Source organism: Benincasa hispida, chromosome 5, assembly GCF_009727055.1.
Source record: "Benincasa hispida cultivar B227 chromosome 5, ASM972705v1, whole genome shotgun sequence".
Classification (NCBI taxonomy): domain Eukaryota; kingdom Viridiplantae; phylum Streptophyta; class Magnoliopsida; order Cucurbitales; family Cucurbitaceae; genus Benincasa; species Benincasa hispida.
Window position 1 is genome coordinate 41125511 of NC_052353.1, and position 15075 is coordinate 41140585.

At 27.4% G+C, this 15075-nt stretch overlaps 1 protein-coding gene across 1 annotated transcript; it reads right to left on the bottom strand.

Annotated features, from left to right (window-relative positions):
* Positions 1-2352: 2352 nt before the first annotated feature.
* LOC120077584 (transcription factor HHO6) lies at positions 2353-4789 on the bottom strand. The gene is made up of 5 exons (XM_039031522.1): positions 4309-4789; positions 3969-4180; positions 3418-3811; positions 3078-3154; positions 2353-2953 (listed from the first exon to the last, which is right to left on the bottom strand). Exons 1-5 carry the CDS (start codon positions 4487-4489, stop codon positions 2663-2665), a joined length of 1155 nt encoding a protein of 384 aa, XP_038887450.1. The 5' UTR covers positions 4490-4789; the 3' UTR covers positions 2353-2662.
* Between the last annotated feature and the right edge of the window lie 10286 nt (positions 4790-15075).

Consider the following 15075-nt stretch of genomic DNA (forward strand, 5'->3'; position numbering starts at 1 on the left):
TGTGATTTATTAATTGAATGTTTGATCACCATTTTAATTGTTATTAGGTCTTGAATCTTGCTTGAGAGAGTGTGTTTTAGGCTTGAACTCGCATGCTAGGCTATTGTTGAATTATACATGAGAATGATAGGAAAACAATAGAGGCCAGTCATGAAAGGTCTCAATAATGTTGTGCCTAAATTACTTGGTTGCATGAAAATAGAATCAACAACTAGGTATTTGAATGGGTTGACCTCGAGAGAGAAAACCTCTATTTTAGACTTCTAGACCTAGGCTAATGGTTTAATTGATCTAACAATAATTGTTTGATTCCACATCTTTAATGAATGCAGTCAAACTCTAAGACGTTCCTAATTAAGTGTTTATCCTAAATCAACTTGTTTATTAACTTTCTTAATTCTATAATAAGTTTCACCATCAAAGTTTTAAGTTCCTAAGTAAAATTGGAACAAGTTTCTGATAGCTAACAGAATTAGATTCTTGATTTCCTAACGTCGATACTCGATCTCTTGATTGTTTACTATATAATTATCACTTGATGCGTGCGCTTGTGCATATTAGAGCAGAAACTAAAGAGTGGGTTGTAGAGTTACTGCAGTAGAAGAAGTCTACTAGATAAGGACTTTGTTGTAATTGCTTAGACTCGGATTAGTAACCATTTTTTTTTTAAATTAGGTCTTTTTCATCCACATTTCTTATAATGATTTGCATCTTTCTTAAGTACAATGATTGAATTCTTAGCCAAATTCCAAAAATAAAACAATTTTTTGAAAGCTACTTTTTTTGTTCTCAAAAATTGGTTTGATTTTTTAAAACATTGGTGAAAAGTAATAAGAAATGAAGAAATTTGAAGGTAGAATTAGTGTTCATAGGCTTAATTTTCAAAAACAAAAACAAAAAACAAAATGGTTACCAAACAGGGTCTTAACTCTTTGAGTAGTGAAGTTTCTTTCCACCTAATACATTACCTCACAGAATAAGCGAAGTTACACCAAACTAGAGGTTAATAATCTATATGTTTCTCTGTCTCTATTTATTATTTAACTTGTCTACTTGTCGATTGTTTTGTTATAGTATTGTGCTTCTATATCAGATTCACCTAACTTTCCGGATTGATGAAAGACAATTTATCTCCTTTTAGATTTAAAAAGAAAAGTGGGTGTGTACATATATGAAGATCAAAGATTGTCACCAAAGTTTTCCCACAATCATTTTTCTTTGTTCTAAAACCAAAACAAACAGTCCCTTGGGAGAGAAGTACAAAGTTGGATACTTTTTCAAGTTAAAGTAATCTAAATTGGGAAGGATAATGTCCCCATCACTTATCTCCTTTACATCAAACAATATAATCCCAAAAAATAATTATAAAAAATACACATTATTTCAAATATTCTTATTTTATTTTTCATATGATAAGTTCGGATCTTGTTCTGTCAACACCAAATCTTTTTTTTTTTTTCTCAAATGGTTTTCTAAATTCCTTATCCCTCCCCTCTTACATTAGAAAAATTAGGTATCTATAAGAAAATAAAGTTAGGTCAAGGTTCAATGAATCAAATATGATTCCGCCCATTGAAAAAAATTGGAAATTAGATGGAAAAATTAAAAATATATAAACATATATATACATCGTCAAACTTCAAATTCTTTTTTTTTTTGGTCAAAATATGTATCGTTCAACCCGAATAAAATATGTATTATTAATCTCAAATTTTTTTTTAAGAAAAAATTTTCTCTTTTGTACTTCTAGATGTTTTTGAAAGAAAAAAATAAAATAAAAAATTAATGATGTATATTCATGAGTTATCTTTGTAGTCACTTTCTTCTCTTTCTCTTCTTATTTAAAAAATGAAATAAATTGATTTGGGGGTAAGAATGGCTAAAAGTGGGTCCTTTTTTTTGTTTTTTTTATGGTTTTTAATTCTGTTTTTCTTACAAAATAAAAATAAAAAACTGTCTCATTACAATCACATGGAGCATTGAATACTTGTTTCCTAATCAGAGAATTCAAATCACATGGAACATTAATAATGTTGTTTCTTTTTTTCTTTTTTCTTTTATCATGAAAAAGTGGTAACTTTTTGCTAACATTTTTCCTAAATTGGAAAAGAATACAGTACAAAACATCATTTGAGTAAACAAATTATCACCTCAATCAAACTTTAAAACCAAAAGTATTTCAAACCATTTCGATCTCAGTTCGTGTTTTAATCGGTTTTTAGTTCTGATTTTGAGTTCTTAAATCGATAGCTTAGTTCAACAAGCTAAAAACGATATCATTCTTGGTCCCAGTGGAAACACAAACTTCCTATAACATGAGAGAGTAACAGAGAAATATGAACTTGTAAGAAATTGTAAATTTGTTAAAAATGAAGAGATGAAATATATCAGTTTTTATCAATACAAACAACATCTTGAGAAACTATAATCTCAAAATCCCCAAAAGATGAAAGGAAAAGGGGATTAAAAGTTTAAAAAAACTCGGATTCTCTCCAAAAAAAAGGAAAAAAAAAACTAATCCTGCAAAAATAATTCACAGCCTCTCAGATTCTCTCTATGTTTGATATCCATCTTCTTTTTTCTCATCTTCTCATTCTTTTTTATGTACTATGTAGAACAATCCTTCAGTAATTTCAAACTCCAATGTATTGTATTTTATGCTTCAAATCTTTATACATCTTTTGCCAGTGTCAGCCTGAGATTTCCAGTAGTCATAGCTTTCCGATTTAGTATCTTCCTCGTCCTCCACACTGTCGCCTCCGGTTGTGGAATACCCTCCGTTTCCTGCGAACTGGAGTGGACCTTGCGGTGATGCTGACTGAGAGCTGCTCACCTTTGAGGATTCACCACACCCATCTTGGGACATCCATAAATCTCCTAGAACAACAGGAGATTGGTCTGTTGCTCGGCCAGCTGGAGTTGATGGAAGTCGCCGAGTATGAAGACGGTATTTCTGCATCGACAAGCAACCAATTGTTCTTGTTATCATCATTGATGATTTTAGAAGTTTCAAAATGTCATCAAGCTTTCATGAAAATGAATTGCAGATCAGAATGTTTATGTTTTTGAGTCCTTACTTGTAAATGACTTTTTACTTCATCATTGGTCAGGCCATCTACTTGCATCAACTCTCTTATTTGCTTCGGCGTTGCAACTGCATTTGATTGAAAACGCTCAAATTAGAGACAGCTTGAGTGCCAAAAGTTTTCAAGAAAGATGATCCAACGGCTCTTCTTCAAGCAAAATGCTTATCATCATCTAATTTAGCTTGGTTGAATTGATTTGATTCATCCATTCACCCAAAAACTCATTTGAGTAACCAACAGAAAAGTGATCAAAACTGAAAACCAGCTTGCAATTGATTCAAACATGTAAAGCAAGATAAATACTTTTCATGATCTCATGTATAATTCTCACCTTGTGAACCTCCAAGTTGCTGCAATGCATTCTCAAACCGCCGATGCAACTCTGGCGACCAGCACCTTCTCTGCTTCCGGGCAGGCTGCTGCTGCGGTGGCAACACTGTCCGCAAATTTGATTGAATATCGGCAGCAGAAGTCGAAGTTGCACGGTTGCCACTCGACCGCAAAACACAGGAAACCAATTCTTCTCTAGTATTCTTCAAGCTAGGAGTGACCAAAGAAAGTGCACAAATGGGAGATTCAATCTTCTCTTCCTTCTTCACAGCAGCCATGGCTGGAAAAGCAGCAGAAGATGACTTGAACCCAGCAAATAATCTTTCTTCATTCTTCTTTCGACATAGCTGAAACCGATCTTCAGCAGCAGCGACATAACCCCACCCCTCATTTCTCTATCAAACAAAACAAAGAGAAAAACTCTTCAATAACATTCCCACTAATCGAATTGGCCATATTTCACAAAACCCATCAACAAACAAGACATTTACTGTTTCATTTCCAGATAGATAATGCAAAAAACATCACAGAGTTAGTCTTATCATTATCTACCTTGGTTTTGATTTGGGTATTTTGAAACTCATCAGTCTTCCAAAGCTGAACAGAGCTCATCCATTCCTTCTTATCTCTACAATCCTCGTCTTTCTCATTCTGATCAGAAGAATCTTTGTTCAATGACAGGAATTCCTCCAAAACCGGCTTGGATTTTGGGGAAGAACAAGAAGAAGCACATTGCAGTGTAGAGTCTTTCAAAGCAAGGATAGCTAAATACCAGAAAGAAAAAACGTTTATTCAGAGAATCCCAAAACCCATCTCACAAAAACAAGAACCAATCGAACAAATTCCAAAAATCCATCTCGCAAAATCAAATTAACAGTGAAAAGAAACTAACCATCGTTCAATAGAAGCATACATAAGGGAAGCTCGCGCTTGAAGGCATCGATCTTCTTCATTTCATCCTCCAAGCTGCTGATAAAAGAATCGAGTCTGGAGGCACGGTCTGAGGGATTGGGAAGCGAGGAAATCTGGCGGAGAAAGTTAGCGATGGTGTTGGGAGGGGAAATAGAAGGCATTGGGAATGAGATTGAAAGAACCCAGATGGGGATTTGAGGTGGGGATTCAGAAATTGGGAAGAAGAAGAAGAAAGGGATGAAAGAGCATGGGAAAGAGAAGGATTTAGAAAGGGAATTTTAAGGGTTTGAAGAAAGAGGAGAAGAGAGGAGTATCAATGGAAGAAGCAAAGAAAAATAAGAATAAGACGCGGAGATTCTGCCTTGCAGATGCAGAGAACGCATCGCCGGTTTTAGACGCAGATTCGAACGCCCCTCTACAAAAAGAAAAACACCCACTCTCGTGTCGTCGCGTTTTTTCTTTTCATTTAATTTAATTTTACTAGTTATTGCTATTTTTAGGTTAAAAATTAGTGCGCTTTTAAAACATTCGTAAAAGTAACAACTTCAAAATTTTCATAAGGATAATAATTGATCGTTTATTTTTTATTTAAAATAAATTAGTTCTTATATTTATTTTTAAATTTGTAACAAATCTTCAAATACCTCCCAATATTCTCATGCATCTTTGACAACATCATCAATATTAGGTCGAGTCTTTCAAGATGTTTTGTACTCGTAAAATTGCTTCAACCTAAGTTAATTTTGGAGTTTCTATGATTGAGTCACAGGAAAAGGATGTGAACCTTGTTGGTATAGGTAGTAAATATTTTTTTAAGCATTTCATAACCTCAAGATCTCTCTAATTCAAATATGATCCTAGTTCAATCATGTGCCCATCTTAAACTCAAAAGTTACAATCTAGTCACTATAATGAAAAATCTCATCAAAATTAAGTGGTGGTTTTCAATTACATAATGGCTTAATCTTTGTAATTTATTAAAAAAAAAATTGATGTAAGGTATAGAGATTAAATTGTTACTGATTAAAGTTCAACGACTAAATTGCTAAAAATTTAAAAATATAAGAATTACATCGTTACCAACTAAAGTTTATAAATTAAATTGTTACTTTCATGAAAATCCAAAAACCAAAAGTATTTTTTAACCTTATTTTTATTCTTATTGGTTAAATCGTGTTTGTTTATGTATAACTTAAGTGAATAAATCTAAACACACCAAGAACATTTGAGAGTTAGAGTTAGTGAAAAAAATCATAAATGGTAGAACAAAAAAATAAAGGTATGACGTCGAAAAGAGTAAGCTACAATATATATGGTTCACAAATGGGTCACGCGTCTTTATTATTATAATTATTATTTTTTATGTATGTCTTTAGATTGTTCATCTAAGCAAAAATAAACTTTTTTGTCTATACGAAATTGAATGACAAGAGCCTACAAAAGTTGTTTTTGAAACAAATTTGAAGGATCAAATTGAAACTTTTAATATATTGAAGGTATAATTGAAACTATTGATAGTCATCATTAATTTTGGATCTCAATTATTGTTATGCCGTGGAAGATCCACTGCCTTGAAAGCAAAACAAGCGAAACCTTGGTACTATTTTGTTATAAGTTGGTTACTTCCCAAGCACCATTCTCCGATATTAACTTGTCGAGAAAGTATTAGAATCGAGCGAAAACTTTAATGTCAAAACTTGATTAAAACAATCATTTTTTTTTATAAGAATCGAAATTCCAAATTAAATATAGAAAACATTTTTCTAAATTAAACATAGAAAACGTTTCAAATCTTAATTAAATTAAAAAATATTTTATATCTAAATTAAATAGAAAAATATTTCATATCTAAATTAAATACAGAAAATCATTTTCAAATTTAAGTTAAATATGAAAATACATTTAGAAATCTTCTACTAATTTTATGACAAATCATTGGACTAGTTGACTAGATATTTCCAACAACTAACTTCATAATTTAATAATATTTTTTTATAAATTAACCTCTTTTTAAGCTTAAATAACTAAATTTAGTCTTTTCTTTTTGTTCTGAATACTAATAAATTTATAAATTTTGAATTGTTTATCTTTCTCGAAATTTTAATTTTGTTACATGAGGGTTAACAGCCAAAATATGCATTCATTAGGTTATTTCTGTCTTAGGGGTGCAAGTTTCAAAAAAAAAATTAGAACTAGTTTAATAATCAATTTATTTTTTTTAAAAAAAAAATAAGTTTATAAACAAAAATAGTTTCATAACAAATAATACAAAAAATTGTTTTCTTTAATCACAAAGTGAAAACGTACAAATATCATCCTGACTATAGTTAACATATACTCCCGTCTCTAAAATTGGAGGTTAGATCTTCCAATAATCTATTAAAAAATAATAAACAAAATCTATTTTTATCTCCATGAATGTTCAGAATAACTTACATATTTGGCTAATTTGGCAGGACAATTGGTTTGACATTAAAAATAAAAAATAAAAAATAAAAAATAAAAAATAAATTAAAAAACTTATGATATTAGATCTTTGATAAATAGTCACCATTGATTGAACTCATTCCCTCAATCCTTCATGAAACTCAAGTTTTTTATCATTAGGTTAACCCATGATGGTTAAATAATACTAAGTTTATTAAATATTCATTTTTAAAGCTAACAAGGGGAGGTTAAAGAAAGAGTTAAATTATTGTTTTTTAGTAAAATAAACGAAGTCTTGGGATATTTGGACATTTCACCTCACGGAAGTAATACATGTCAACTATCACAAGAATCAAATTATTGGTTAGAAAGTAAATTGGATTTTTTTTTCGTAATTAATTTTATTGACAATAAAGACTATTGTATTCAAAATCAACTACTATTACAAATATATGACCTTTCTAAGTATGATACGAATGTGCGTCAATTATACTTATATATATTAGTTGCACAACATATTAGAATTTATTATCTTATCTTTACTTAAATATATCTTCTTTTTTTTATTTACAAAAAAATTTATAACATAACCTTTGATCTTTACAAATGTTTCATAATGATTACTGGAGTAAGAATTTATGCGGATGTGTCTAAAATATTGAAACTCGAACGTCACTGCACCGTTTCAGACCAGCACTATATTCATTCTAGGTAGGTCCTAAGTTTCAATCACAAATTGAATGGATATTTCAAGGGTAGGTTTAAAAATTTTGTATAAACCAATTAAATGTAATATTGTGAATATTGAAAGAGTAATGATGTTTTTTAAATAAAGAGTTTTTTTTTTATAATTTAGCCAATTTCTTATTCACATAAAATTTATTATTAAATAAGGAATTAATTATGAATTTAACTCTATATTTATTTATTAGAATTTGGAATTTGGATTTGCAAAAGGAATCCCAAGCAATAATGAGCATTTTAAACCTAAAAACAGGCACTAAAATGTGGTCAATGTTGTGAGATAAGACATGGTTTGACAGATAAAACTTTCACCTAATATATTTGAAGTCCTACTTTTCCATTTAAATTTTAAAAAATTAAATTAATTTGCATAACAATTTCTTTTAAAATGCAGCCCACCAAAGTGGAATTTACCATTTTGAGACAAAAGTTTATTGAGATTCCCACACTAAATAAATAATAATTTATGAGCATGACCTTTTTTTCTTTTTTTTCTTCACCTCCATTGTTTATTACTTATTTAAAATTTATTTCTTTTTAGTCATGACCCCATTTTGGTAATTGACTCTAATATTTTATGCCTCTCTTGAAATTTACAATATGAGGGGGCTCTTTTCTTTTTTTTCCTTTTTTTTTTTTTTTATACCAGTGTGAAGATTCTTATTTGTTGTTTGTGCAAATTTTCCTTTTCAAATTTCCAAGGGAATCTTCTGCTTCTAAAGGGATTCCTAAACCCAAGCTCAAGTTGTGGTGGGTGTGCCTTTACCCAAATTATGTAAATTCAATTTGTGTTTCCATTTTAATTATGAAAATTTTAAATTTAAAGACAAATCGGTTTTAATCCATTTTAATCCCTAAAAAAAATTAGTTTTATTATATACGGAATTTTTTTTATATAAAATTGAACAGTAGGATTTTTTTCTTGCTTTGGACCAATTTATAGTAAAAAAAATGATATGATTCTTTTAGTTCATTTGATCAAATCTGATATTTTGTAGTTTGTAACTTGGTTTTATTTATTTATTTATTTTTCATGTACTTGATTTTGAGTATTTTGTTTGTGGATTTTTTTGCGTGCATGTGATCATGTTATTTAGTTCTTTGGAGTAATTACAATTGTGGCATGGTGAAATTCAATTGTTGAATGTTTTGCATATTAAAAGCTTAATTAATATATATAATGCAACAAAGAAAATATTTTAAAAAATGAATTTGCTATTGTTTTCTATTATTATTTGTTTATAAACTTATTTTAAATATTATGTAGCAAATAAAAAAAGTGAATTGATCTTTATTTGATTTTATTTAAATTTGAATTTACCCGCCGACTTTAATAGACTAGGTAATATAATTGTCTTTTTAAGGTTTTTTATTTTTTTTTAAAGAATTTCATCGATAAACAAAGAAAATTATGTACAATCACCTCTTTAATAAGGAAAATAATTCATAAAAAAAAACATCTTTTAGTGAAAAAGATAGACTCTAATTAAAAAATAAGACGCAAAACAAACTTCATAAACAATGTAGTGGACATTGAATTATTCGACTGGACAAAAACGGAAGGAAATATTCACCACCTTATGTAGTAAGTTCAAAATATTTATGTCTCATATATAATGAATTTGCCCTAATATAAAGTTTAAGTGGATGAATTTTATCCCTTGATTTACATAATTTTTTTTCTTTAAAAGATTAATCAATTCAAGTTCTCATCCATATGTATAAAATATATTTGAATTGTTCATAGAAAAAAAATTGCAAACAAATCCATTGATAATCTTTCAAAAATCATTTTAAGTTAAGTTTAAAACCCAAAAATCCTTTCTCCATCGAGGTTAGTTAAGAATTTGTATGTCATTTTTAAAATGGGACTTCTAGACTTTTTTGCCGTACCAAATATATGTCATGGCATGTTGAACTAAGCATAGCACAACTAATCTAAACACATATCCTTTGAGTAATAGGTCTAAAGCTCTCCTAATTATATATGTTGATTTAAAAAAGGTCATCACATAATTTAGAGACACAATATTATTATTTATTGTGGAAAAAATGTCTCTTTTCCTCCTTTTAATTTAAATATAAATTTTTTATGTTTTTATTTCTTTATTTTTTATGGATTGTATTTAAATATAGAAAATGAATAAAAATATTTATAAAATATATCAAATTTTAGAATTATCAATGATAGACGTTGAAAGACATTAATAGACTGTGTCAACGTCTATAATTGATAGTTCTAAAATTTTACTATATGTTGTAAATATTTTCAACAATTTTACGTTTTGAAATAATTTCCCTCTTTTATTTAGATCAAAGGATTTGAGAATCTAAATTTTTTCTTTAAATTTGCCCAAACCATGCTCCCAATTTTTCATTGCCTTTTTTTTTAAAAAAAAAAAAACGTTTGTAAATACTTTCGCATGTTTTGTTTTTGTATTTTTTTCTACTTCATTGTGCTGGTAGGTATTTCCTCTTTTTTTTCATTTTTTTTTCTCTCTAGTCTTCAAGTTCCTTTTACAATTCTACAAATACATATACAAAACAAGCATAATTTAACTCGCATAGATTTTTTAACACTTAAGAGGAATGTGATTCAAATCTTCTCACCTCTTTTTGAATTGAAAACAATAGGCATTTCCGTTAATTTTCTATCTATTTTAGATATCTCCTTAGCAAAACAACAAAATGACATATTCTTAACTTAAAGAGATATGTTTATTTATGGAAATTTTTACATAAAAAATGTCAAACTATTTACAGAAATAACCAAAAAAAAAAAAAAACACAAATAGACTAATAGTGATAAACTTCAATCAGCATCTATCAGTGATAGAAACGGATAGAATTCTGTCTTGATAAGGGTTGATAAAAGTCTATTAGCAATAGAAGTTTAAAATGATTAAATTTTATTATTTGAGAAAAAAAAAACATTTAAGTAAAGATATTAGAAAAATAACAAATTTTAATATGCTATGCAATTGATATTTATAATATAATTGATGCACATTCATATCATACTCGAAAGGTCATACGTTTTTCAGACAAACACCCAATTGTATTGGTATAGTGAAATCAAATGTTATGCAACACATTCAATGATAAATAAAATGAAGTCATTTCTTTTTCAAAATAATACACAATTTAAAATTTTCTTGCTAAGGTTAACTAAAATTTTGGTACCTAAACGTGTGGAAATATCACAAAGTTCACATTATCTCTAATGGTGACATTGAGGTAACAAAAATATATATAGAGAGAAAGATAACTATAACTATTAGTATAATCCTATGTAAAAGATTAAATTGATAGGAGGAATTGTACAACATTATATCAATGCATAATGAAACCATATATCAACTTTTACATTGATTTTGGAGGTGCTAAAAAGTGATTAAGTGAGAACTTTAAATCTTTAATTGAATGCATGATCAAACTAATTATTAATTAAACCAAAGAAAAATAATGTTTTAAACATCATTGATTTGTAAAAACTAGATTATTTAAACTAATTTTGATAACCATTTAATTTTTCAAATTTAAACTTAAAAACATTACTTTCACCTATAAATTTATTTGCTTTGTTGTTAACTTTCTACCAATATTTTTTGGAAAAAAAGAGTCAAGTTTAAAAAAAAAATAAAGTTGTTAAAAATTTATTTTTATTTTAGTAATTTGACTTAGAATTTAATATTTATTCTAAGATAAAGCTAAAAACCATAGGAAAAAAATTGCAAGGAAAGCAAACATAAATTTCAAAAACAAAAAATTAAAAAAAAAACTTATCAAATAGATATGTAACTTTTGGAATTAATACTTAAAAAAAATTGCAACAACTCTTCTAACTAACTTTCACTTTTAGATTTGAAAGTTACGATTTTTTTTTATGAATACAATAATGTCAAAAATAAAGGATCGAATATAAAGAAGAAGACTATGTTCCCTCCGAAGTTTCCCTCAGGATAGCTGGAGCCCGCGGACGAGTTCTATCGGGTAAAGCCAATGATTAGAGGCATCGGGGGCGCAACGCCCTCGACCTATTCTCAAACTTTAAATAGGTAGGACGGCGTGGCTACTTTGTTGAGCCGCGCCACGGCGGCTGACGGCAACGTTAGGGATTCCGGAGACGTCGGCGGGGGCCTCGGGAAGAGTTATCTTTTCTGTTTAACATGTCAATTATAGTTGAATTCAACTTAATTTAACACAAATTTTTATTTATTTTATATTAATATTAATTTTCTTCAAAAACATATTTAACAACAATTATTTAAAAAGTCACATCAATTTCAAGCGGAATAGAATGATGTTATTTAGGAATAGGATGAGGAAGATAACGATAATGGAAGTGGAGAGCACGCGCTATGAGGGCGAGTGGGGGGGGGGGAAAGAGGGAGAATAGAGTGGGGATTGGAAAGAGAGTGGAACAAAAGTAATTGAAAATTTGTAGGGAAAGAGATGTCAGCTGGAAACCTGAGTCGTGTCGAAGGTGCTGTCGTTGACGACTCCAAAACGACACCGCCCTCTTTTTCCTTTCTATTCAAACCCACACTCCCCAATTAGATTCCCTTCTTTTCCCACTCTTCTCTCCATTTCCATTCTTACCATTTTTTTATGAAATTTCTTTCATATTTTCTTCGATGTTTATACCTTTTTTGTTTTATATTTTTTAAATTTACTTAATTTAATAAATATATATTTAGCCGACCATTCAGATTGATTTAGATTTAGTGAATATTCTAAAAATATTATATTTTCATTGTATTCATATTTTGAATTTTAAATTTTAAAATGTGGAATTTTATTAAATAATGGTAAAAACATTTAAAATACACTATGTTATGTTATAAGTTCAATTCATTTTCTTAAAATTAAATTATATTACTATGTAATGTATTATATATTATTATAAAATAATAATTATACCAAAAAAAATTAATATAAAACATGTTCATAACTAAATTAATGATGGTTTTATTTTCAAATATTATTTAGTCAATAACTATAATTAGGTTTATGATTTGTATGTATAGTATCAAACATATTTTAAACAATTGCTTAAATTAGAATTCCATTTATGAATCTACTACACATATATGAAAAACATGAAATACAACTTTGTTTTCCTTAAATCACTTGTTTTCAATTTTTTTTTTCGCGCTAAATATACGCTTATTTATAAGTTTAAATAATTTATTTGAATTTTTATTTTTATATTTTTTTTCTCAAAAATTTCCATCAATATCAATATTCATCTATATTTCTATTGACATTTTTGTAAAATTGAGACCTCAATATTTGTATTGACATCGAAATTTTAAACCTTAATCATAATACAATTTTGGTCTCTATACTTTAAACTTTAGTCGATTTTGATTTATGTAATTTCAATTGCCTAATTTTAATATGTACTTTTTAATAAATCTTAAACTTAGCCTATTTTTTATTTTTTATCGATTAACGTTTTTCAATAAATTTCAAAAACATATTCACATATGATATTTCTTTGCCCAAACATTATTTTTTTTTAATCAATTTTAGTGAAAATTAATCAATGACTAAAATTGAACAAACTTCAAAGTACTTGAACTAAAATGATATTTTAATCTCTTTTTTGTGTTAAAGTACTAGGATTTTTATTATGATTAAAAATAACTTTTGGTCAATGAATTTTGATTTGTAATAATTTAGTCCTTGTATTTTAGAATTTGTGATAATTTGTTATTTAACTTTAGCATGTAACAATTTAGTCATCTTACTTTCAAGTTTGTAACAATTTAGTCTCTATCATGAAAAATCTCATCAAAATTATTATGTAAAAACTTAGTATTTATAATTTACAAACAAATTTGACTCTTAATAAATTTATTAGTCAACTACACGTGTAATAAAATTCATTAGATTTTAAAAATATGTTTCACGATAAGGACCAACTAGTTACAACTCATAAAGTACAAGGACTAAATTAATATTTATTAAAATTTAAAAAACTAAATTGTTACAAATTTGGAAATATAAAAATTAAATTGCTATAAATCTGAAAGTATATGGACCAAAACACTACAAACTAAAGTTTACCAACTAAATGGTTACTTTAATACAAATGTAGGAGCCAAAAATAATTTTTAACTTTTTATACTTAAATTATAAGTCTAGCCATGAATAACATATTCTTGACAAATTTAAAAGTTTTTTTTTAAAAAAAAAAATTAATTCATTAACTAGAGATAAATTTATTTTATTTTAAAAAATTATTAAAATTTTGTGACTAAATTTATAATTTTAAAAGTTTAAAAATCAAATAGACACAAATCTTAAAGCTTAGAAAGTAAATTTGTAATTCAACCATTTTTTTTTATAACGTTAGCAACTTAGCTCATGAACTTTAATTTGTAATAATTAATTCATTGTCTTTTCATTCTTGTAACAATTTAATTTTCGAATTTCAATATGTTATAATCCAAATAGTGGACTTTAAAGTATTTTAACAATCTATTCTTATAAAGAGAAATATTGTTCAAATCTAGTGAGTATATTTTTTATGTGTCAATCGATAGACTCATTAGCAACCAAACGTGTTAAAAAATCATAAATTTTAATTATTAAATTAATTATTTTAAATAATAAAATTACTGAAAATATTTTCAAATGTAATAAAATGTCACTTAAAAAAATATATTTAAAACGTGGCATTTGGATGGATAAATATTCAATCGTCCAAGTCAGTTTCCCACCACTTGAATCAACCTTTGTCGGATGCTTCTACCTAAAGATTCTCTCTTCATTCTTTCTTTAATAATTTAAGAAAGAGGGGAAAAAATCCCAACACTTTACCGGTTTTTTGTTTTTGATTCATTTGAACTCTTTTTGCTTGGTCTCCAAATTCCTTTTTCAATAAATATATACCCTTTTTCATACAAGAAATAGATAGTAATGAATCTAATTGCATAAATACTATTGGATATTTTTCAATTTTAGTCCTAGTATTTTCGATAAATTTGAAATCTAGTATTTTAAAATTATTTTTAATAAAAAATTGATTAAATAATAATAATATTTTTTATTCAAGAAAATACAATAGGTGAATATGTTTTTAATTTTTTAGATTTTTTTTGAAAAAAACCAACAATAACTACTTATAGGGACTAATTTTAAGATTTATTGAAGTATGAAGAATAAAATTTGATATTTGAAAGTAGTTGAAGTAAAGTTGAACAACAATCAAAGTATAGAGACCAAAATGATATTTTAACTAAATTTAATTAACTAAATGCATAACCTATTAGTTAAATTAGTATATTAAATAGATTAAATAAACACGTCGTCTAAGCATTTCATTAATATTAAGTGTTTAACATAATGTTCAAAACACACAAAAAAGTGTTTTGCATATAAAGTTGAAAGAGGATGTTTAAGGTAGTGAGAGATTTTGTTTGAGTGACAGTAACTAAGCCCCATTTGATAATCATTACGTTTTTATTTTTGTTTTTGTTTTTAAAAATTAAATCTAGTTTATTTCCATTTTCTATCATGATTTGCATATTTTCTAAGTACAATAATTGAATTATTAGCCAAATTT

What these genes read in the sequence shown, in the direction of transcription:
- LOC120077584 (XM_039031522.1), bottom strand. Translation starts at nt 4,489, where the DNA reads ATGCCTTCTATTTCCCCTCCCAACACCATCGCTAACTTTCTCCGCCAG. An exon ending in ATACCCAAATCAAAACCAAG is followed by an intron (nt 3,812 to 3,968) that starts GTAGATAATGAT and finishes TTTGTTTGATAG; the next exon opens with AGAAATGAGGGGTGGGGTTA. An exon ending in GCAACTTGGAGGTTCACAAG is followed by an intron (nt 3,155 to 3,417) that starts GTGAGAATTATA and finishes AATCAAATGCAG; the next exon opens with TTGCAACGCCGAAGCAAATA.